We start from the raw sequence: 25,661 nt of genomic DNA, 5'->3' as shown, positions 1-25,661 counted from the left end.
ATTAATTCTTTGATAATTTTAGATACTATATTTTGATCAGATTTTACCTCCAACCTCAGCCCTTAACTCTTCCTTTATTTTCCACTACCTCTGGTGGGTGATGCACAAGGGAGGTTAAATTATTTAGGAACCATTATTAAAAATAGGTTTTGAAAAAAATTAAAGTTACAGTGGGGAGCAGGCTGGAGCAAGAGTGGAGTGTAGGCATGTCCAAAGCCCCAAACTGGAACTCTGGTCTTGATCAGCAGGAGTAGGATCATTGCCCACCTATCCCCCATCCTGTCCCCCCAGGCCCGCATGTCCCAGTGCAAATAGACCTGTGCCCCATCTTTGCCTTACCACTGAAGGTCAAATAGCCAAGTAGCCAGGTTAAACTTCCTCTTCCCTTTTAAGATCACGTCCAGTAGCACCTGCAATTCCTCCTTATGCAAAGGAGGCATCGGCATCCTGACTCCAGCCAATGATGTACACTTACCTGGATAGGCCCTACCCAAAGGTTTGAATGTCCTTTGTTCCTTTGTTCCTCCCACTGAAGTGAGCTGTCTCACTGAAGCCTGTTTCCCCAGAGTCTGTTCTCACGTCTGTTCCCAAGTGCGTACTTGCCACTGAGGTCTCCACCTTGGCCCCCCATTAGGATCCAGTGGTTGTGACAGTGGATGGGTCATACTGTGGGCAGAGAAATAGAGTCTGAACAACAGACTTACATAGGTATTTAACCATATTTTCCAAATTGTTTACCTCTTGTACTATATTATTTGCTGAACAATCTCTTTTGTAATTATAGACTTAAAATACTATTTTTGTCATGTGCTGTTTTCTTTTGAGATTATGTCTATTTTTAACTTGATTCTAATTAATTTCCCAGTTATAGTGTCTAATATTGTAGAATTTTGTCAGATTTGTCGTTTTTCTTTGCACCAATCCTTAGAGATGAATTGTAAAGCAGTCCCAGTGCTATTTTTGTTGAGACCACAGTGAGCTTTCATGGGAAGTTTCTTGACTATCCTTTAGTGCTGGTCTTAATGATCAGTGTGAAGTTTCACAGTCCTCCTCTTTTCAGAACAGCTTTTCATTCTGTCTGTCCTTCTACTTTGTGTCATAACAGCCCTGTAACTTTGTGTGTGTGTGTGTGTTTGCTTTTCATTTGGTCTCAGCTGCGATTAGCTAGAGCAGTTATATATGTGTTTTTATCATGCAACTTCATGTTTTCTCCACAACAAGGGAATTCCTTGTCCAAAGACTGTTATGCGTTGTCTTGGGTCTGTTGTGGTTTAGTGTTGTTTCGCGTTACCTAATTGGATATAATGCCCTTCTAATATTTAGTTTCTCTGAACGAACTAACATCTCCTTCATCTCCCTTCACTCCACTACAAGTTCCGTATAAAAATTAGTTTGGCAGATGTCTCAATTTTCACTATCATTTTCCTACCAAGTCTCTTGAAAGCTAAATTTAAATCTTTCTAGTAAGAAAGTTTTATTTTAATTTTTCATTATGATAAAATGCATATGGCATAAATTCAACTCACTTAATAGGACCTCATTTGAATAGAATTATCTACTTTTTACCCTTTTGTGTTTTTGTGTCTAAATGATATAGAATGAAAGTTTTCAGGTTGTGGCATTCTGAGAATTACATTATTTTCTAATTAGTTACTTGTTTCCATTGATTGTGGTACTGTATTCAAAATATAAAATAAAATATAAAAATTCAAAATATCAGTATAAAAATTTACCATTATAATATTGAGTGCTTTCATATTGTTGAACAGCTGTTACCACTCTCAAATTCCAGAACATTACACTAATAAAAGAATAACTCTTGGGTTCCTCTCATCTCAGTCACTGGTAACTACTTGCTACTTTCAGTGTCAGTAAATTTGCCTAGAATAAAGAGTTCATACAAATAAGCAAAATCATTCAATATGTGTCCTGTTATATCTTTAATCCCATTTAACATAATGTCTTCAAGGCTTGCCCATGTTGTGGCATGTATCAGAGCTTAGATAGTAGTTGACTGTACGCACACACCACACTTTGCTTACACACTCCTCCACGAGTTGATTCCCTTCTGGCTGTCATGAGCTGTAGATGTTACAGTACAAAGATCTGATTAAGTTTCTGCTTTCTCCTAAGGGATGGCTTAGCTGGGCTGGTCATTTGGGAAGTCTGTACTTAACATTTGTAGAGTTTTCTGCATTAGTTGAGCAACTTTCCACTCCTACTAACAGTGCATGGGGCCACCTAGTCTGTTAGCCTATTTCTATTTAGTGATGCTGTCCTGTCTTAGTAGTAGCCATTGTGTTAGCGTCCATTGTATTAGCGTCCATTGTATTAGCGTGAAGTAGCGTCTTTCTGGCTTTGGTGGTTTTTCCTTTTTTCCTGATGATTGATATTTGTGAATATCTTTTCATGTGCTTATCAGGCATGTCTGTATATTCTTTGAAAAAGGTTTAGGTCCTTTACACATTTTCGAGTTAGGTCCTTTTTTAGTTATTTGATATTTGTTTTTCTTTTCTTTTTTCCTCTTCTTTCTTTTTTTGGTCTGATGCCTACAACTGCCTCTATCTCTTTTTCCTAATGTTGCCTGTCCATACTCAACATGTAACTCAGGAAGTGAAGCCTTCCCTGTGCTTTCTTTGTTTTGTAATTCAGGCTCTTATGTTAGGTCTTCGATCTGTATTGAGTTAATTTCCACATGGGTGTTAGGCCACTAAGGCTACAGCTCCACAGTTAGTGGTTGTTGTTTCCCCGCTGTGTGTCTTGGCTCCCCTGTCAGCCAGATTGGCCATATACATGGTCTTTTTCTGGACTTTGATTGATTTAAATGTCTGTCGTTATTTCTGAAGTTGAGTCTTTCTACCTTTGTCTTTGTTTTCATGTTTGTTTTTGCTATGCTAGTGTCATAAAAAAAATAACATGTGGGATCAGCTTGACAATTTCTCCAAAGAACTCGTGCTAAGTCACTGTGGCATTTATGTTGATTCAATACATTGGCTTGGAGAAATACAGCCATTTTTTAAATCCATGAATACAAGATGTTTGTCTGGTCATTTAGATCTTTAATTTCTTCCTGTTCTGCCATAGTTTTTTCCTTTAATTTATTTATTTATAAATTTTACATCCTGATTGTAGCATCTCCCTTCTCCCAGTCCCTCCCTCACACAGCCCCTAACCCCCTTTTTCCTCTCCTTCCCTTCACCTCTGAGAAGGAGGAGGTCCCCCTGGATAGCAGCATACCTTGTGTGCCTTAGTTTTAGATGCATTTTAAGTCATTGATTTGTGTTTTGGTCATACGTCAGACTTTTACTTTTTGTGATATGGATCCAATCTGTGCAAATATTGCACTTTGTTCATCTGTTGATGAGCGTTTAGGTGACTACTGCCACGTAGTTTTGTGGCTGATGCTGCTGTGTTGTTTTGTGGCTGATGCTGCTGTGTTGTTTTGTGGCTGATGCTGCTGTGTTGTTTTGTGGCTGATGCTGCTGTGTTGTTTCGTGGCTGATGCTGCTGTGTTGTTTCGTGGCTGATGCTGCTGTGTTGTTTCGTGGCTGATGCTGCTGTGTTGCTATGGAACTTTTAGAGCTCTTGCTTTTAGGTCTTCAGGTGTCTTCCTAGAAAAGTGGTTCCTTGATTGACAGTTTTTCTTTGTGAAACTTGATGCAGTCTCCCTAGGTGTGTGTGTGTTTATGAAGGTCACATTATTCAGATGGATTGGCCCTTTACGTTTGACAAGTCTCCTTGCTATGCATGGTTCATTTTAAAAATTACTTACATGAATCTGTGTATCTGTGTATGAGTGATTACACAGACCACAGGTGGGAATCAAATCCCCCAGAGCTGGAGTTACAGGTGGTTGTGAGCCAGCTCCTGTGGTGCTGAGACCTAACCTCAGTCCTCTGGGAGAGCAGCAAGCACCATTAACTCCTGAGCCGTCTGCTGCAGCTAACTTTTTAAATCCATTTCTTTCTGATGCTGGCCTAGTCATGCCTGTTTTCTTGTTGTTGTTACTTGATAAATGTCCCATCTTGAACCTTTTACTTTCTGTTCTCAGGCACACAATGGATTGTAGGTTTGGATCCAGGCCACTGCAGTCAAGCAAACTAGACTAATTTCTCATTTATCCATTGAGAATAAAATTAATACCCAAGGTGTATAGTATATAATAGTATTGTCTAAATAACAAACAAACTAACATGATCAACTACATGCTGTGCACAGCAGATACACCAGATTATATTACTGCAGTTCACCTGCTCCACCATTATTGCCCTTGAAGGTTGTAGCAAGTCAGCACTGAGCTGAGTGTGTGCACATCGTGGATTGAATGGGAAAGAGGCCCGTGTGTTTGAACTCTTGGTCTCAGTTGGCAATGATCTTTGAGAAGGTTATAGACCTGTTTAATGTTAGGAGTTCATGGTAGTTAAAATTAAAATTTGGCTACTGTCTTCATCTTATAAGCACAGATGGGCTCAGGATACTTAAATACACACAGATGGTAGGTTCCTGTGTTCTTTACTGGTTCTTACCTCCCAACTAAAGTCTTTACAAATGGATAACTCTTTTGAAGCGGAGTTTAAGCGACTTGTGTAGTGCCTCATATAAAAGTAAATGCCTGGTTAAAGAAGCTATAGGAGGAAAAGACAGGGAACAGTTAAATTTCAGTTTAAGTAGATCATACTATTCAGTGGGGCACACCCCGGCCACTGTTAGCATAGACCCCTTCTCTGACTCCCCAAGCACTCTTCCTAGTACCTGCTTTGTGTTTGTGGCTGGGTCTTCTCTGCTTGTCAATTCAGTAAGGAAATTTGGATTTATTTATTTTTCCAGACTTTCTCTCTACAATTTTCTGAAATAGAAAAAAGTAATTAAATGTTACTTGTGGGTCCTGATAAGAATTTAGGAGATAACATTATTTTTGGCTCAAGTAATTCTCATTCAGGTTGGGTAGTCTGATAACTTTATTCTTATGGTTTCTTTTCATTAATTTGATAGATCTCTTGACAAAGATGCTCTCTCGCTGTCAGGGGAAAATCTGAGGCATTGAGAGGTTGGCTTGGCAACTCTGTGGAATATGTGGTGTCACACTGAAGCTTTATATTTTTTCTTGTCAGTGTGAATGTGTGTAGAGGGCACTTGCATGTGTGTGTACGTGTGTGGTGAGGACAGAAATCAGTGTGGATGACTTCCTCAAGTGCTCTTCACCCTATTGTTTGAGATTTGGTCTCTCCCTAAACCTGTAACTTACCGATTGGGTAAGACTGGCTGGCCCAGAAATTCAGGGATCCTCCTGTCCCAGCCTCCCCAGCACAAGGTTGCTGCACTCGACTTTTTTTTTTTTTTCTTTTTTTCGGAGCTGGGGACCGAACCCAGGGCCTTGCGCTTGCTAGGCAAGCACTCTACCACTGAGCTAACTCCCCAACCCCTGCACTCAACTTTTTACATGGGTCCTAAGGATCTGACCTCGGGTCCTGATGCTCTTACAGCAAGAAAGCACTTTACCTTAGCCACTGTGCCCCTTAACCCTTGGCTTTGTGTTTATTCTTAGGTACTTACAAAATCAGGAGCTCTCCTGCAGCAGTTCATAGACAGGGTGCTAAGAGTATCCTGTCAACTGTCTGTGTCACCCTTAGTCACACATTCTTATATAACAAATGATGCATAAAACCATGCTCATATTTCTGTTTGTTTTTGCTATATTGTCTTATAAATTCTTTGGTCACATGGGAGACTAAACTATGGCAAATTTAAGACAAATAGGTGTTTGTTTGTCTTCAAAAGACATAGGATATTTTGCCTTACCTTCTGTGCTGTCATATTGACATTTTAAAAAGACTTCGGACAAGAAATGCAAAAAAAAATTGTACAAGCCAAGTTTAATACCAATTACTTTTTTTAATAAAAAATTATATTCTTGGTATGAGGCTTTAAATAGAAGCATTTTATTGTTAGATTGATAAAGAGGGAAGTAGAAGACAGAATGAGATTATTTCTGACTTAATCCAAATTTTTACTGATAATTTTGCCTGATAAAACACACACACACACACACACGCACACACACACACACACACACACACACAACCCATTTATTCTCTTTTGCAGAGATACTTTTTGTTAGAAGCCAGTACCTATCCCTGAGCCAACCGTTACCATTCATACCCATAGCTGTCTAGAGGTGTGACCCAGCTACATGACTGTACCTATGGGATATTAACTTTAATAGAGATAGACGTTTTCACTTCTGAAATTTATTGAATCTCAGATTTCATTCTAGAAATAAAATATTATTTTAATGCTTATGCTTTAAAGTCTTAACAGTGCATATTTTCTACTCTGATCTCTATTCGAATTTAAAAAAATGATATTACTAGTTTGATGATTTGGTTAACTTAAAAGATGTATATGATATATTATTTTAAAGCATAAATAGCAAGAGAATTAAAATTCGTAGTGTCTGGATGACTTGATTGTGCCACGTCAGTTTTCTAATGTCTGATGAGACACAGAAAGCAGCTGGGGAGAATGCTTGTCACTGGTTTCCATAGTAACTTCCAAGCTGCTCTGGAACTCCGAGGCTGGAGCCACAGTAAAGGGTCTCATTAAAAGGGCAAAGGACATGAAGGGTTCAAGCATACACTTTTAATTAGTTGCCAAAGCCATGTAGAAGTAGAAGTGCCGTGTGATACCATTGTACACCATTAGGAACAGGCACTTTTGAGCTGAGAAGACAGAGATGAGTGGAGCAGAGTACTCACAGCAGGTCATTTCCTAATCACATTGTGGACATGAGGGTGCCCACTGATAGAAGGGAGGCCTAGGCTCTTACTGATGAAAATGTAGGGTTTGCTTGTCATTCCGATGTCACCACAGAACCATCATCTACTCAGAGCAGGACCCTTTAGCCTTTCCTGGCAGGGACTGAACTGTCAAGGAAATAAAGCCCCATCTTAGGGGTCTCACAATGGTTGCATGTGGTTTTGTTTTAAATGCAAATGAGATAGTTGCCAAAATTATTAACTGTTGAGGTATATTACATTTCCAATCCGTTCTGGGGCATATTAAATTTGAATGAGTTAAAATAATTTAGGAAAAGTAGATAGGAATGATTATTTTCTGTTAGAAAATTATGGTGGATAAAAGATTAATAACTCTTTTAAGACAGAATTCTTCAAAGATTTTCTTTTGAGTTGCAATCTATAAAGAATCATCTTGTGTTGCATTGCAGTTCAACACATTATTTCTTCCTGTTGCTATAGAAACTAATTCTGGTGCAGCTGTGATTGCTAATCAAAATTCTAACATTTTCCAACCTTTTCCCCCCTAGTTCTTCATCTTATTTTTAGTTACAAAATAATAAATTTGAATGCCGAGTTCAGTGGTCAAACACTAATGCAGAGCTCTTTTAAAATGTGAGCCCTTTTCTTTGGAAATGCAGAGATACTCTTATGGTACAGCCTTTTATGAATAACAAGGAAACAAAGCCTTTTGCTGAATATCAGAGATCTGTAATTGCTGTATTACATCAACATTGTGAGGCACTTAGCTGCTTCACAACCCTAAATTGCTACTGTTTCAACGTCTATTTCTGAGATGTCTGGTTACTTGGTATTATAGAAATGAAGAAAAAAGAATCCTCAAAATGTCTGAAGTCACTTCATACAAAATGTAAATGGAGCCTCATTGTTTCATCCTTGCAGTATTGAGATCACGCTGTTAGTTAATACGGTGAGCAGGAACTCATGTGCTGCTCTCAGTTTTGTCTTTATTAGTGTGTACCCTGCACCAGGCCACAGAGTCGATTTCATCCAGTATAAAACCTAAGTGTATTTCACAGGGCAGAACAGTCATGCTTTTTTCCTAAGAACATTGTTTTTCATAAAGCTTTAAATCTTATAAATAATTTATTTATAGCAAAAAAAATATTCTGTCTTTGAACACACATTCACCCAAATACACATGCTCAGTAGGGCGTAAGATGATTCTATATTTAGTCTCTGGTATGTTTTACAAAATCAGTTACAATGTGAACTTGCACATTCAGTCATTTACAAGGTTTTTATTTTCTGGTTAGGATGAAGTAAAATTGAATTTTATTAAAGCAAAATATTAATTGGCTTTTATTGGGAAATCAGATGTGAAAAAATATCTGAAGTAAAAACATGCATGGTAAGAGTAATAGATATACTTTAATATTATTCTATTAATTTTTTACCTTCCACTTATTTGTATGCCTCAAAGGTATTGGAATTCATTCCTTAAGCCTAAGAATAATAATAGCAGCAAATAATAGTAATAATTGTTATTACTGTTCTCATTATTATTAAATGGAAATCTTTGTGATTTGCTATGAACCTTTAATGATAATCTTGGGTTATGATGAATATTGATTATGAGGTAGAGCCACAGTAAAAGTTGCAAGCTGCTCTGATAGGTCCAGCAAGATGACTTAGTAGATATAGAAGTGCTGGCCAAGCAAGCCTGACAACCCTATGGATCCCCAGCCAAAACTGGAGGAGAACTGACTCCCAAAAGCTATTCTCTGGCCTTGACATGTGTGCCTTTGTGTGCACACATGGCTGACACCACTCTGACATTAACGTGTGTGCCTTTGTGTGCACACATGGCTGACACCACCTTACCAGCTTTTACATTGTCTCTGTTCCATCTTCCGTCGCTTACTGATGCTGGATAAAATGCACGCAGCCGTTTTAAACATCTTAGGCTGCTCATGGGTGACTGTTGTCTAGATCTAGAAAATGAGAGGAATTACCCTCCAGGAAACAGTACTGTCCTTGGTGCCTGCTTTATATAGACTTATGGTACCCAGAGTTTGACTTTGGTGTTCACGTGGGATTTGAATCTGTATGTAAGTAGCACCTGCACGATGGACTCATTTTTCAATACTGTATAGTGTTGCATTTTATATAGTTTCCTTTCAGCTGGATTTTTCCCTTGGTTAAACAATTTTTAAGCTTCATGATAGAAAGATTCTGTCTTACTTTATATTGCCTGAAACTATCACATGTTTGGTAATTTATCTATTGAGACTCTGTCGTAAGAATATTACGTAGTTTTTAAGAGGTTTTTGAGGTATAATTCTCATGTCATGAGATTCGTTCATTTAATATTTTCAGAGAATGATACAATTGTTAAGGCATTGTTAGCACTCAGTAGTAGTTATTCAAACAAAAGTACAGTTCTAGCAAATACCATGTTTGACATTAGCACCAGTGCCCAGACTGATTTATGTTCCTCTTCCTCACCTTTCATATAGATGGAAAACATGGTAAGCAGCTTCTTGTGACGCCTTCTGTCACTTAGCATGATGGCTGGCTCTTGCCTCCTCTCTCTGTATGACTAAGTGGGCTTCTGTTATGGAGATGCCTGCCTTCTGTTGTTATCTCGTCATCTGACAGACACTTAGCTTCCTTCTACTTTTTGGTAGCCTTAAATAAGCTGCTGGAATATTTGTACATAGAACATTATGTAGGTACATGTTTCCATATGTCATGAATATGAAATTGCTTGACCATCAAAGTGTCTTTAAAATATTGACAAGTCATGCCTAATGAGAGATTCTAGTTTACGCACTGCTCATCAGCCTGCTTTTGTACTCATCATTACAGACACTCAGGGAGTGTGAAGTGATATCCTTCTAAGAATTGGAAAGTTTGTTTTGTTTTGTTTTCTGGGCTTTTTTGGGGGGGTGGGAAATTGTTTTTAAAAAATAATTTCACAGTGTGCTAAGTACTAGGGAATTAGGTGCAAAATATTGACACAAAGGAAGGAATTGTTAATAGACCAGAGAGACTATGTCAGGCCTGGAGCAGTAAAAACAAAAGTGTAATTGTAGCAGTACTGTATATGGTATCCGTGAGATGTGAAAGCACACATTTCTGGAAGCTATAAAGTGTCTGAAGAGGATGGTATGGTGGTATCAGATGCATGTGATTAAGGAATTAGTTCCAGAGGCAGGGGACTCCTAGGATGACAGCCTAGCCCGGGTTACATAGTAGGCTACAGTGCAAGGTTTTCATAAGGACTTCTCCCAAATCAATAATGAGAAGTCATCAATTTGTCTTCAAAATGTGCAGCGTTTGGACAGATTCATCACCAGAGAAGATTTATGAATGAGCAATTAGCACCAAGAAGATGCTCAAACCATTAGTCACCCAGGGAAGTGTACAGTCAAAACACTGAGCTTCCTTCACACAAGAAGCTAGAAGGAGTAAAACAACACACTGCCAGTGTCAGTGTTAAAGAAGAAAGGAAACAGGTGGCTCCTCACATGCAGCTGGTTTGAAGGCAGAGTGGTACAACCACTTGGGAGGTATTTAAATTGTGGGCTTCCTACAATGGAGTACTGGTCAATTAAAATACATAAACTCGAAACAAATGCAACAATGTAGTTGAATTGCAGAAGCAGCATTTGTGAAAGGGAGAAAAGTCAGATGCAGCTATTCTGGGTGGTTCTGATTCTGTGGCATTCTAGAAAAGGCAGAGAAATAGTGAAAAAAGAAATTGCAAATTGTTCTGGGCTGGATTTGTTGAAGACAAAGGAGTGAACAGCAGCAGTCAGGGACATAGACTTGTTCCTTATCTCAAATGTAGTAGTGATTACCTACCTGCAGGCATTTATTAAAAGTTAACTGAAGGAGCTGGATTTTATTTTCCATAAGTCAATAAAGCATATTGTTTTGGTTGGGGTTTCTGTCACTGGGATAAGACATCTTGACAAAAAAAAAAAAAAACCTTGGGAAGGAAAGGGTTCATTGCAGCTTACAACTTTCAGGCCACAGTCTGTCACAGAATTAAGTCAGGGCAGGAACTCAAGGCAAAAACCTAGAGATAGCTCTAAAACAGGGCATGAAGAAGTGCTTCTTACTGGCTTGTTCTCCATGAGTAATTCAGCCTGATTTCTTATCCTATCCAGGACTGCCTTTCCAGGGGTAGCACTACCCACAGAGAGATCCCATATCTAATCATCAATAAAGAAAATCCTCTTCAGACTTACCTATGGGCCATTTTTATGCAGACTTTTTTTTCAACTGAGGTTTCCTTTCTCAGATGACTTTAACTTGTATCAAGTTAACAACAAAGTAGTCCCACAGATTTTAGAAGTAGAGGATCTAACTTGTTGTCATGCTTAGCTAGCAGTCACTGGAAGGAACTCTGAAGCCTGCTGGTGAGCCCCCTAGTGAGCCCCCTGGTGAGCCTTGGATGCTACTCTATGTACTATGTGTGGTAGGGCATGGACTCCTGGACCTCACAGACTGCTAGGGTACTCTTGAGTGTCCTGCCCATCAGCTCCATCCCCTCCCTGTCCCCAGAACCGACCTCCCCCCCACCCCCACCCCCGCATCCTGCACAGCAATACTGTTGCCCTTCCAGATTCCAGGTTCTAGGATGCCCATAGCAAAGCTGGCCTATCTAACATACAGTATAATCTAGGCCTAGAATGTTTTCAGCCTCTGAGATTTGCTGCAGAATAAGCTCACCATTTGTAGCTCTTTCTGAACTCTAGCTGGCTGGTTCGGCTTAACAGTTCTGATTCAAACTCCTCTCTAAGCTGACTGATTCAATCTGGCTTCTCTCAGCCTCTGACTGAATTGCTCTGCTTGGCCTCATACTGCATCATAATGTTGGTGATATGTTCTAATCTTCTGGCTCCTTCTCATTATGTGGCTCCTTCTGTCTTCACCTGTGTCTAGCTTAGTCTCTGTTTGCAATCTGTCTCTGTAAAACTCTCCTGGTAAAACTTTACCCATCCCTCTTTTTTCCCCCTCTGTGCTGTTCTCTCTCTCTCTCTCTCTCTTTTTTTTTTTTTTTTTTTGGTTCTTTTTTTCGGAGCTGGGGACCGAACCCAGGGCCTTGCGCTTCCTAGGTAAGCGCTCTACCACTGAGCTAAATCCCCAGCCCCGTGCTGTTCTCTCTTAAGTAGCCCTTTTTTCTCTCTGTTCTTGTGAGAGTTGGGCATATCCTATTATGTCAAATCTTTCTTTGATTCATCAGTTTGTCTGCCACTCAATTAGACATCACTTTCAAACGTGGGTGGTTCCTTCTACAAACTAACTTTACCTTCATTGTTTGGGTTTAAAGGTGTGTACTAAGATCATGTCTGTATTCCAGCCAAAGGGATTAAAGTGTGTGCTAAGGCTGAGCCACTCCACAACTAGAAACAGGTTTTTGGGGTTTTTTTTTGTTTTGTTTTGTTTTGTTTCAGTAATTGCATTCTCCTGGTTCACAGGGTGATCAAATGTCCTGCAACCACTGAGCCATCTTTAAAGCCCCCATTTAATCCAGTTTTATGGTTGTATGGAGGGTGAGCCCAGTACCACTTTCTTCTTCTTGGACAAAAGTAGACAAAATTCCTTGATGTTGTTAATCATTTATTATATGTTCTTCAGGATAAATTTGAGTTTTAAACACAAAGCTAAGTGATCATAGATATATAGATATAGATGTAGATATGATTGATAAAATTAAGTCAAATCACAATTATAAATTCCCTTAAATTCATGGGAGAATTTGTCAGTTTCATTGTAGTTGAATAAAATAAAGAAATAATACCACTATTGATACTGAGTTGTGTTTGTGTTATTTGAAGATGTCAAGATGTAGTTTTACCTTCGATATATATATATATATAATGTTGATGTTTGTGTGCGGACAGGTGCATGTATGAGTATGATATGTGTGCATGTGGAAGCCTTGGGTACAATCTGCTTTGCTTTTTGAGACAAGGTTTCTTACTGGGCCTTATAATTTGGTTGATCAACAAAGAGATCGGGGGTCTCTTCCAGTTTCTGTCCATTCAACTCTGGGCTTACAGACATGCATCACCATGCCTAACCTTTTCAATGTGGATTTTAAGAGTCAAACTCAGGTCCTATGCTTGCACAGAAACCATTTCTTACTGGCTAGACTGTCTCTTCAGTGCAACCATGGAGTTTTTAACTCAAAGATTTTTTTCTTTTAACTTAATTTTTGTGAGGTTTCTGGGGAATAACAAAGACCATTCTATTTTGATTTCAGAATTGTATGTTTACAATGATTCCATGAATTTTTATGGCAATATGTTTGAAATATCTGCTCTATATATTTAGAGTTAAGTCGGAACCAAGGGCTGAGCTGATTGTTAAATCCTTGCATGGTGTGTATGAGGCCCTGCATTTAAGTTCCCCGTAGTACAGGAAGAATGAATGAAGGAGTGACTTTAGTGTTATAGGAGAAGCATTTGCTTATTTAGATCATCTCTGAACAGTATACGCACAGTGTTTCCTGAAGGAACTCCTCAGTCACTTTATCAGATTTATGTTATCCAGCGGATCCTTTCAAGTACTTTATTTGCTTTGGTTCTATCTCAAGCCCAGGTTCTGGTGCAAACTGGGCATCTGCTCAACTCCTGAGCTACACCTGAAGCCCCTGTTTAACTAATCTTGCTATATTTTTCACATTTATTTTTGTAAGGAAATGTTTTAAAATGATGGTTTTCTTTTTGTTTTTACCACATCAGTATATTGTTCCAATATGTTATAAGTAGAAGAGTTCTTAAACATTCTTTTTCTTTTTTTCCCTAATTCTCCTTTCCAGTTCTCTCCCTAGTTCTTCCTCCTCGCTCCCACTGATTCTGTATCATAATCTTAAAACAAACAAAACCAGTGCAAGTTCATGATCTTGGACCCAGAGACCTTATTGCCCATCCAGTCCTGTAAGAAGTAAGTTACCACAACCATCTTGTCTTGTGTTGAGCAAAGCACCTTAGTGGTTGTGTTCTCAGCTGTCTAGCAGGCCATGCAGGTAGACACGAGTGCATCTGCTGCTGGCACAGGCATTCGTGGTTAACGTGAGCAACTCCTGCAGTGTGTGCAGGTATAACAAGGCAGTGGGCCTGTGAATGGAGCTCTTAAGAACACTCAGTGTGTATGCACTGGGGAAAATGGTCTGTTGGACTTTTCAGAGATAACAACCAAGATAATTCTTGAAGGACAGTATAGAATTCCCTGTGGGAGAGGGAGAGAAAGTTAAGGGTATTAGGTGAGGGAGGAACCCACTGGTATTTTTGCTGTGGTTGTGCTGAGTGGTCTTAAATCCTGGCGAGCTGAGGTAAATAGCTGGAGTGGAGCTGGATTGCTAAGGCTCGTTTAGGGCACACCTAAAAATACTTAGGATATTATCCTGAATGTGATATGTAGACGTTTGACAATTAAAAACAGCTCTACAGAACTGTAATACTATGGAATGAAAATAGTGTATTTTGCCTATAGAACCTCAGTAAGATGAGGCATCTTCTATAACTGAGGATGCTTTCTTAATATGGCATAGAAGGAAATGAGTATGTGGCCTTAGCCTTGTGGACAGGGTGAACTAGCCAAATGTCCTAACCTGCACTTAGTCACAGGATACCATCTTCAAAATGCTTTCATGGAAACACAGTAAACAACCATAATAAATTCTGTAATTCTGATGCTGAAATGTGGAAGTTTGACTTAGATCCTGCGGAGTTTGTGATGATCCTCCCGGGAGATGCTTTTGACTGAGGGTGACGTGACCAGGTTATGTATGGGAATTGGAGAAGGGTCATGTTGAACTCGGTTGTCAAAATCCTTAGATGCTATTTCTGCGTCAGTAGAAAATTCAACAATAAAAGTTTTGCATTGAAAACCAAAGCAGAGAAATAGAGGAAATGTGGATGTTACACAATTTAGGAACTTTCTATTCATCTTGCTCTATGTGGGTCAAATTTTAGAAGCCTTCTTATTTTCTGCACACTTGTAGTGTGAGTTGTTGGGCATATAAATACTTTCAGGCCCTAAAGCCATTCCAGGAAACACCATTCTCTAGACTAACCTTAACTCCAAACTCCTCCTAGTCCTTATACTCACCCAGACCCATAACAGATACTCAAGAAATGAAAACCATCCTTACTCTGGCTGAATTTGAAAACAAATGAATGGTTACAAATTCTGTCATTAAGATTTAATTTCTTTTTCTTTCAGGCCCACCTCTAAAAAGGGCTGTTAATACCAGAACATTCTACTTCCAGTAGTGTTGGCATATATATCACTGCCATGGTTATTTTCTTCCTCAGCTGGAAATCACGGTTATTCCTGCTGGGGCTATGAGTGCAAAAAGGTGTCATTCCTTCACCCTTTGCACCTGCTCTTAGTGACAAGATCAGATGACACCCCCACCTCACACCTGAGGGAGCACATGCTGTTAGCTCTGTACCACACATTCAGTCATCCTGCTGCCCTCTCTGTCTCTGATACCAATTCTTTACCCTATGCTGTTCCTCAGCAAAAGAAGCACTTTTCCCTGTAGTTGCTGAAAGCAAGAGTGGCTTGTACTATTTCAGAGATGAGGCATCAAGTTGAAATTTTTCCCGCTCAAAGAGAACATGTGTTGAGTAAGGAGAATTAGCTGCTGCTGCTGCTGCTGCTGCTGCTGCTGCTGCTTTTCTTCCTCCCCCTTCTTCTTCCTCCTCCTTTCTCTTCTCCCTCCCTCACTTCTCCTTAATCTTTCCTCCTTTCTTCTTCTCCAAGATAAAGTCACATTTTGTTGCCCTAACTGGCCTGGAACTCACTATATAGACCAGGCTGGCCTCAGACTCATGGAAATCCACCTGCCTCTGCCTCCTGAGTGCTGGGATTAAAGGTTATGCCACCATATATGGTTATTAGCTTTCTTGTGTGTTGGGGATGGTCTGAATCAGGTATTATTTCAGACCATCAAGAAAATAAGCTAAACAAGGAATTAGAGTTTTAAGACATAGTACAAAAATAATCCAAACTATATTCTAATAAAATTTATTTGAAGGTGCAAAAAGTAAAAAGACAATTTTAGACCCATAGTCTTTTACTGCAGTTCTACTATCAGGGCTCTCCAGTGAATTTTACTGTGCTATAACCTACTGGTTGTCTAGGTTACAGAGGTCAAATATAGACTTATTCTACTCTCAGACATCAAGGCAGATTTCTCCTTCTTTGAACACTATTCAAAGCTAGCAGCTTCTTAGTCTATGCCAGAGTTGTATGTTCAAATATGCAGTAGTCCACTTTCAAAGTGGAGGGTAACATGAGGCTTGTGTATCCTCTGAAAGCACAGACAAGGTTCAGCAAATCCCCTCTGACTGTGGGAAGAATACTCCATTGCGTTGCTTTGACCTTGTGAACTTTACTGGCAAGCACATCGTTCCATGAGTTTTGTTACTGAGTTCTACCAAACACAGGTGTTCAGGGCTCACCATCCCTTGGCCCTTCTGCTCCTCTTATCTCATTCTTTGCTGTCATATACAGAGATGAGTGTGAGGTGTTCATGCATTCAGGGTCTCTGTGGAAGGAATGCAGGGTGGCGAGGAGCAAGAATATTCTTCCTGAAGCAGGACAGTGGAGATATTTCTGGTGTTACCAAGTGGAACGACCTGCTACCTCTGTGCTGTTGTGAAAGAAAAACACTTGCTAGCTAGTGCAGCATGTCAAGTGCCAGGGCTGCCTTAATTTGCTCAAGAAGGGGCTTCCATCTGGAGTGGCAACTGCAGTTGAAATCGTCTTCTAATTAAGGTTATGATAATCTGCCATGGTTCTTCTTTTCCTTTTTTATTTTAATTTTCTGCAATGCTTTTCAAATCTATTAGTTCTTGCAGTGGCAAAAGAAGTGAAAGCATTTACTCAATATGCAGTTCTTAAGTCTGTGTTTCTCTTTTGAGATGCCTTGCTGAAGAAAGGAAGCTTTGCTTGTTTGTAACTAATTGATCCTAAGTGAGTATCGCCACTGCTGAGAAATGTTGAAGTTTGGAGTCCATCCATCAGTTGTTGAAAGAACACGTGAACTCTGTGATTGGAAAAATAACACAAATTTCTTAGGTTCGTTTTCAGACATTTGATGCTTTCTGGTGTTGTTGATTATGAGGTTGCTTTAAGATCTTTTCAGTTGTCCTTTGCATGTGTGTAGAAATTCAGTTGCCTTTTCATTTACTGATCTCCTACACTGAGACTGTTGTGAACTTACTTTAGTATAACAAATGTGTCCTCTTTCCCTCTGTCTTTCCCTTGTTTTCTGTTTTATGTCATGATAGTTACATGAAATTACTGGCAATTTTATTTCTTTCCATTCATTTTCTACCTTCTTGATCCTGCCTTACTGCACTGACTAGAAAGGACCTCTGGTGTGTTGTTGAATAGAAGTAGTGAACACAGATACTCTTGTGTCGTTCCTGAGCTCAGAGGTAAAGCTTTCAACTCCTTTCCACCAAATATAACGTTTGTTATAGGACTTATCTGTAGGCAAGAGAGGGAATTCCTTAATTCATCAGATTTATTATGAATGGGTAATGAAGTTTACCAAGTACTTTTTTAAAAAAATTACAGTTAACATACTCTTTATTTTTATTTTTTTTTGTGTGTGTACCAAATTTGATTGGTTAAACTTTGATTATTAAATCCACTTAGAATACAGCATTCCAACCAAGTTAACAAAGTTGGTTTGATACAGTGCCACCTGAGTGGCTCTGGGTCTGCGGTGCACATATTCTGAAAGTTTTTGTGTCTACCTTTACAAGATGGATTGGCTAAAACTTTGTTTTCCTTTGAGAGTTTTTTTTTAAGTCTTGGTGTCACGTTCTGCTGACAAAATAAAATAATTTAGTCAATCATCTGTTTTTAATGTTATCTGGAATATTTTGTGGAAGATTGGTAGGATTTTGTCTTCCTTCAATGGTTAGTTCACTGGGGAAGCCATCTGAGCCTACAGTTTCTATTGGGATCTTTTAAAAATGAGATGTTTTTGTGACTATTTTGTTGGGGTTTTTGGTAGTAGATTGTGTGGTTTCCCTTTGGCGTTCTGAGCCTATTCTAAATCACTGGTTGGTTACTTCGTGGCGGCTTTCTGCTTTCTGAGCTGGTTCCAGTGTTTGCTCAGGTGATCCACAGCCTTACCTAATCGTCATTAATGCAGGAGCTCCTGTCTTCTCTACTGTGAAGGCGAGGCCATGCCCCCATCTTCCTCCAGATCCCTGATCGCTCACTCCTCTCTGTGTGGACTCACAGTCTCCTCCCTCCTTTGAGGGAACAATACTCCTTTACTGTTAGCTATTGCTTAGAAACTCCATTGTCCCTGGGCTCTGGCTGATGGCAGCTGCCTGATGCTGCCTCTTTGTTCTGCTGCGGTGTCCTTGCCATCCTTCGAATGTGTCTCAGCATGGACAGCTTCCTACACTCATCGTGTACTTTCCCCAGCACAGCTCTCGAACTGGTCGCTGCTTTGAGCAGTTCCAGTTGTTTGTAATATTGAATATAGACATAAGATCCAACCTCTGGGCACTGGCCTCACGGCTGCTAGGGTGATGACACTGTCAGACCACACTGGGAAGCGTTAGAATGTTTAGCATGGCTGTGTGTATAAGCATGAACGCACCTGTACTGTGTTAACTGAGTACATGCCTTGATTAGTGTTTCTGTTGCTGGGATGAAATATCATGACCAAAAGCAGCTCGGGGAGGAAAGGGTTTGTTTCTTCTTATAACTGCATGATGTAGTCCATAATCTAGAGAACTCAGGTCAGGAACTTAAGCAGGGCAGGAACTGCACACAGGAAGTGATGTCCTGACTTGCTCACCCTGCTTCTTTATATCACCCAGGACCACCAGCACAGGAATGATACTGCTGTGAGCTGCTCCCCCTCCACATCAGTACTCAACCAAGAAAATGCACATAGACCAGTCTAATTGGGGTATTTTACTCAATTAATGCTTCCTCTTCCAATATAGCTCTAGCTTGTGTCAAGTTGACATAAGCCAGCCAGCACAGTAACTGTATTTTCTCTTTAGTTCATATTTAAGTCATCAGAGTTGGCTCTAGGTTTTTTTCCCCTTCCCATATTCTAACTCCTTTATCTAACAGTGAAAGACCTGACCACGTTAACCAGGAAGCATCTGATCTTTGATCATCAGGCTGCACACAGGTTTCAGGTTTCTCCTCTGCTTCATGCATCTGTTTGGTTTGTCTCCCACTTACAGGTGGCCCTCAACATGAATTCAGTGGGTGCCCACCACCTACCCTACAGATGCTAACCCGCTGCTGCGATTCAGCACCATGGTCAGGGCTCTTCCCTAGCTAGGCTGCCTTGTCTGCATCACTGTCCTGGGCGAGGTCCTCTGTCACTGCCAGTACCCACCTCCCTTGCTCCTGTGAATGCCTACAAGAATTGAACTCCTAGCCTCTTTCACTCCTGACATTAATAACTTACATTGCCAGTTTTTGTTTTCTAACTGCTCTGTTCTAGCAATGTAGCAACTTTATTTCTGTTTTTAATGAACTGTTTTCATTTGCTAATGCTTTATCATCTATACAGGTTTTAACATTAATTTTCTGCTTTTTTTTATACCTTCTACTTTCAGTTTAATTTCCTGTTTTTGTTTTATTTTCTTGAAGTTCCCACACATTCTAGTATATGCCCTTTAACCTGCAAAATTCTTGACTGACTGTATGTCAGTGGATATATAGGTATTATCTAATTCAACTCATTGGCAGATGAAGTATGATGTTTAGAAGATAAGAAACTTCTGCTTAGTGGGTTAAACGGTGTCCACTGAGGCTGTGTTTGTAGCTATATACAGAAAAGGAAGCTATGGTAGTTACCTTTGTGTTTTTAATTTGTCTTCCTTGGTCATCAAAGGTTGGGGTAATGTTTCTGATATCCAGGCTGTCCTGGGTGAGTTTTTTTTGTCATTGTTTTTTGTTTGTTTGTTTTTGGTTTTGGTTCTCCCCAGAGCTCTTTCTCATGCTCATAACTTCTCAGTCACAAGGTGTCTGCTGAACCTCAAGCAGGAGAAAGGAGGAGATACCACCTGAGTGGTTTTCATCAGGAAAACCAAAGTGTTTCGGCACCCAGGCTGAAACCTTCTGCCTGAGCCCATTGGCAAACGTAGCTGGCACACTGCTGGGCAGACAGGGCTCCCTGTGGGGGCTGTGCCATGCAGCTGGGTAAAGCCTCTTGTCTCATGTTGTCTTGACTGCCACATGACTGCGATTACTAGTAGGTTCTCTCTAGTTTGGCTTCAACTGCATTGTTTTGATAACATTTTAAAGTTAGTGTACTGAACACTGAATTCTGGATCTATCTACATAACCTTATCTGCTTAAACTGTGAGCTGAGACCAGTATAGCTACTGTTCTATACAGTTCCCTAGCTCTCCTATCTTACTTGTGTGTATTAGTGACAGTGTGTGCATATGCCATAGTATTTAGGCTTAATATATTTTGCAGTGTTCAATGACCATTATTTTGAAGGTAGATAAGAATTAAGAGGGTTTAATTTCTTAGAAAGAAAATGGGGAACTGGTCATATTTTTAAAACCATGTTTATTAGATCATAAAATGTATAATATATGTCAATCCCTTATCAATTTTCATAGATATGTTTAGTCTTAATTGAAGGTGGAGGCAGATTATTAAAGGGAAAAAATTAAAAGACAATTTAAGTAAGGGAAAAAATGCTGCTTCATATCACTCCCAGAAGTGGTGGTTCATCCTGTGGACTAGGATGAGCTGGGCATTCATGGGGACTTAGAGACCGGCAGGCGGGGGTGAGCATGGCTTATTTAGGTTCTAAAACCAAGTAGATGTGGAAAGATGCTAAGATGAATGCTGATTAGAGTTTATCCCATAGCTGACAAGTCATGGAGTTCATATGTTTCACCCACCATACTTTTATGGCCCCTCAAAAAGCCATCGGTTATAAGGGAACTCATGAATTCCACGCACCATTGGGACTGCTTGGGGAGAGAGACTCAGTCGACAGACAGTTCTGATCAGGTTTCTTTGTATGGTTCATAACAGTATATTTCTTTTATTTTTCCTGATTTATTGGGTGAGAGGAGAGTTGAAAGCTAGGTGGTTTTATTTCTGTGCCTGGACTAAGGAAAGAGAAAGCTCATTTAGGAATTTTAACAGTTTCAACTGTTTATGATACTGCGTGTTTACTTCACATTTTAAAGTTGTTTACAGTTACTTAGACTGGAACTGATTTGAAACAATGACCACACTCTTGTCCTTGTCAGGAAACTGTATTCAGAGAATGAGGAGGACACCTCCATTGGATGAGCTGCAGCCGCCGCCTTATCAAGACGACAGCGGTTCTCCTCACCTCTCATGCACACCCTCTGAAATTGGGGATGCCAAGTGTGAGATTTCCCACTGCAGCAACAGCCCACGGTGTTCGTTCAACAAGTGCCCCAGTGAAGGAAGCACAGGTCACGAGGCTGAGAGCTATCACAATAAAGGCTATGAAGATGATGTCCCTAGCGACAGCACAGCAGTCCTTAGCCCTGAAGTAAGCAAAAGCACCATGGTTGCCAGGGAGAGCTCTGAGGTTAAGAGCCCGCACTTTCCCATCACGGTACCAGTCTGAAAGTGTCTCTTCCCTGTAGCTTTTCCTACCGTATCTAACAAATAAGATGCTGTTGCAGCCTGTATTCTACATCCTCCTCCCTTAGAGATGGATGACCAAGGATCGCTGTTGTTTCTTAAATATTTTATATAGAACATTCTGGAATTATTTTCCTGTTAATTTGTATTGAGGTTTCATGATTTTTATTTTGAACCTTTTACTGTTACGGGATGATTGAGTGTTCCACAAGCTTTTCAAATTAATCTTACTGTATTTTCATTTCATACAGTACAAAAGGAACACATGCTGGTTAGTTTTACTGGTGAAATTTCTTAATTTCCTAATTTTAGTGTAGCTAGCTGTTTTTGTTTCTTTTCTGTAATGAAGAATGTAAAAGTGGCAAGAAAATAATTGTAGTTTCAAAAGTCTTTTTTTAATCCAAAAAGACTCTGTCTTATTCTTAGGATTAAGACTAAGGTAACCCAAAGCTTCAAATGTAGAAAATCTCGGTAGGATTTACTTTCTTATACAAGTTTTAAATTTTGCAAGCTTGAACACTTTCTCCCGGCCAACATTATCACAATGAAGTGATCTGTGCTGGTAATTTTGTACCTGCTGTCTAAATAATGAAGATAGTTTTCTAATACACAGAGTAATTAAGCTCTGGGCAGAACTTCTTCGATTTGGGGTTTTCTCCAAAAATTTCAACAATACTTTAAATTTTTAGTATTGACATATAGTATCTGACCTAGAAGAAAGCGTTAAGTTGTTGGACTCTGTGTGCCTGCCACAGTGCCATCAGTTTCCTTGTTGCTGTCATCTAAACACAGTGACCCTGGATCACAACAGTGACCACAATAGTGTCTGACTGGTCATCTTATTCATTGTTCATGGTCTCTTCTTCAGGAAGTAAAAAGTGCTAGTTTCAGAGAGAAGCAGAAGCTGTGTTCCAACTAGGTCTCTGTGAGTACAGAAAAGGAGCTAGTCATAGCTGCTTTACTCTGTGCATCTTTGTTGACCTGAGTTGCTGTGTGAAGATTTCTTTGTAGTGCTAACCAGGCACACTATCAGGCAAACTGTCCCAGAGACCTCAATCAGCAGAGTGAAATGTGCAAATGACAACCAGCTGCCTAAGTGTGTGCACTCTGTGTGTGTATTTTCATCTACTTCAGAGCGTGGCATGCACAGGCCTTTAGTTCTGCCTCTGTTTGGTTCATCAGCAGTTCTCTGATCTCACCTGCTCACAAGAATCAACACTGAGATTTGAAAAGGGGCACCCACGGCTGGCAGCAAACACCTATTTATGGGGCATAAAGGGGCAAATATGCCAGCCCACCACTGACCTTTGCCAGTTAGAGAAACTTACTACCTGGGAAACAGGATTTCTCCTCTATTTCCTAAGTAGAACCACTGGGTGATAAAGCCTTGGCCCACAGTCGACATGGCCTGGGCTTTCTATCTCTCCGTGGGGCCAGTGCTCACTTCTCCATCTCATGTTCTTTGTGGTCCATGGATCTTGGCATCTCTCATAGTTTGTTACCTTAGGACTGTTTCCTTCTCTGTAGGTAGCCATAGCTGTGTATACACATATCTCAGAAGCTATGGACTTGCTGTCTTAACACTTTTCAGTTTGTTCCATGCCTATCTTTTATAGCACCATAAATACATTCATATATACATCATCATGTGTACATCAAGTATACATTGGGTGAATGTTTAGATGTGAAATTTTGATAGCCGAGGCTACTACAAAATTTTTATTTTTCTGAGTTTATTTCATATCTGTAATATTATCTATCATTCATCAGAGGGTTCTTTTTTTTTTCCCGGAGCTGGGGACCAAACCCAGGGCCTTGCGCTTGCTAGGCAAGCGCTCTACCACTGAGCTAAATCCCCAACCCCATCAGAGGATTCTTGTAACAAGTTGGTCAGCTAGATCTGCTGAAGGCTTCCTGCAACTAGTGGAACCCCAATACTTTGGAAGCAAAGGATTGTTTTCTTAGTGCTTCTATGAAGAATGGGAATAGTAGACAGCTTAATATATAAAGGTTCTACCTATGTTTTAAGAAGTGTTCGAATGTGTCAAACAAAATCCAGAAATAGCTGTTTAGGACCTTATAAACTTTTTGTTTTCTAAAAATTTTTTGTTACCATGGTGCTATTTTAAAAATAGTGAATTGAAATAGCAAAGATACATCGATGATCTCTAACTAACAATTATGGAATGAGTTTGTATCTCTAGCACCTACTTAAAGCCGTGTATGGCAATGCATGCCTTCAGACCCATGGCTGAGGGCAGAGAAGGGAAGCATGCTGGGGCTTACTAGCTAGCCATGCATGGCAACATGGCAAGCTCCAGGCTTAGTGGAGACCTCCTCAGAGAGACAAAGTAGAGACACCTAACACACTCTTCTTGTTCTGTGTATGTGGGAATGTATCCCCAGATAATATGCATACACCAGACACAACACAAGACAAACACACCCAGCATACACCAAACACGTGCAACATTAAACAAACAGCATACAGCAAGCACATACAGCCAATGGCAAACACATACAACATACATCAAACACATATAGCATGTATATACAAGACAATTTAAAGAATATCTTTTATAAAAGTTTGTTCTTGATTTCCATATATAATACCAAGGACTGCATAAGACTTACAGTGTCAGAGACTCCTTTCTTTTTGCTGTTTTTGGCTTAAAGAACAACCTTTTGAAAAAAAGAAGAGGAGAAAGAAGAGAAGAAAGAGTAGAAGAAGAGCCTTTTGCCTCAAGCTAGCTAACATAGTGCTTAGCACATAGTGCTGAGTTGACTGAAAAATACAAAAGCTTCTTTTTCTTTCACTCAGTCAGCAGTCTCGGCCTTTCTTCAGTTATTGAAATGTGTATTTCGCCATGTCATTGGCAACTATTGCGAATAAAATACAATTGATTTGAATTCTAGTTGAAAACTGAGACAAATGTGGTCTATAATATGAAGGTTGACCGTTGGGATGCACACTGTCTTGAGCCCTGTGCCTTTATATTCAGGTTTCCCATTTCCACTGACTTCAAAGTCTTACGGTGTATATTCTACTTTAGATGGAGGCATCTTAGGCATCCCTGAAAATGGAACCATACTTTTCCATAGCCCTGAACTTTGCTCTTCTCTGCAGACTCCTCCCTCAGGAGCAAAGACTATGACATTAATATGCACATTAAACTCTAAATTTATATAGACATACATTCAATTTTTTTGAAACCATGATAGTGAATATTATACTCAAAAGATGCCTTTATTGTGAAGTATTTTACCACTTAACTTTTGCCTATAGTTGACTGATATTTATACTTTCTTCATGATAGCAAATGAAAATTATTTTTATGTCATACTCTAAAAGAAATTGACATTTATTTACATACTAGGTAAGGTAATAGGGTTAAAAACTAAAAACATTTAAATTTGCTTTTCTTAGGACATGTCAGCTCAAGGATCCGCCTCACAGCTTCCTAAACCTTTTGATCCAGAGCCAGAAGCTAAATATGGCACACTGGATGTGACTTTCGACTACGACTCTGAAAGACAGAAGCTTCTGGTAACCGTGACAGCTGTCACAGACATTCCAACATATAACAGGACAGGTGGCAACTCGTGGCAGGTACACCTTGTTCTTCTGCCTATAAAAAAGCAGAGAGCCAAAACCAGCATCCAGAGAGGACCTTGCCCTGTCTTCACAGAAACATTCAAATTTAACCACGTTGAATCCGAGATGATTGGAAACTATGCAGTTAGGTTTAGACTATATGGTGTCCATCGCATGAAGAAAGAAAAGATTGTGGGGGAAAAGATTTTTTATTTAACAAAGTTGAATCTTCAAGGGAAAATGTCATTACCGGTGATACTGGAACCTTCGTACAATCCTTCTGTGAGTATCGTGAAATGACCTGGATATGGTCTCTGTCCACAGGACATGAACACATGACACATGCCACAGGAGAAGTCTGTAGTCAGCCCGCTGCTCCCACAGCGTATCATCTGCGTAGTGACCAGACACATTTACCTAAGCCCTTCTGTTCTGTGGAGTTGCCCTTACAGATGACCATGGCTTCCTTTATGTTTTCTTTTCTCCTTCTAAGCTCCCACGCAGGTCCTGTGTTTGCTCCTGTTGGCTGCGTTAAATGGTTGGTTGTGCATTGTCCAGCCTCACTACAGAAGTTACCTTTTCCTTAACAAGTCAAACCGGAGGATACAGGTGGAGCTTTCTAAACAATTTTATAGATTGGG

At 39.8% G+C, this 25,661-nt stretch overlaps 1 protein-coding gene across 9 annotated transcripts in view; it reads left to right on the top strand.

Annotated features, from left to right (window-relative positions):
- Positions 1-25,661, top strand: part of Syt14 (synaptotagmin 14) — a 152,269-nt gene that overhangs the window by 89,315 nt on the left and 37,293 nt on the right. For all 9 annotated transcript variants that reach the window (NM_001430828.1, NM_001430827.1, NM_001430826.1 and 6 more), the window contains 2 exons: positions 21,059-21,330; positions 24,853-25,302. In NM_001430828.1, coding sequence (NP_001417757.1) covers positions 21,059-21,330; positions 24,853-25,302 — 722 coding nt within the window. The remainder of the gene's footprint in view (positions 1-21,058; positions 21,331-24,852; positions 25,303-25,661) is intronic.

The sequence above is a fragment of the Rattus norvegicus genome, chromosome 13, assembly GCF_021556685.1.
Source record: "Rattus norvegicus strain SHRSP/BbbUtx chromosome 13, alternate assembly SHRSP_T2T, whole genome shotgun sequence".
NCBI classification, from domain to species: Eukaryota; Metazoa; Chordata; class Mammalia; order Rodentia; family Muridae; genus Rattus; species Rattus norvegicus.
Note: the sequence above shows the minus strand (reverse complement) of the source record. Positions and strands in the feature narration are given on the sequence as shown.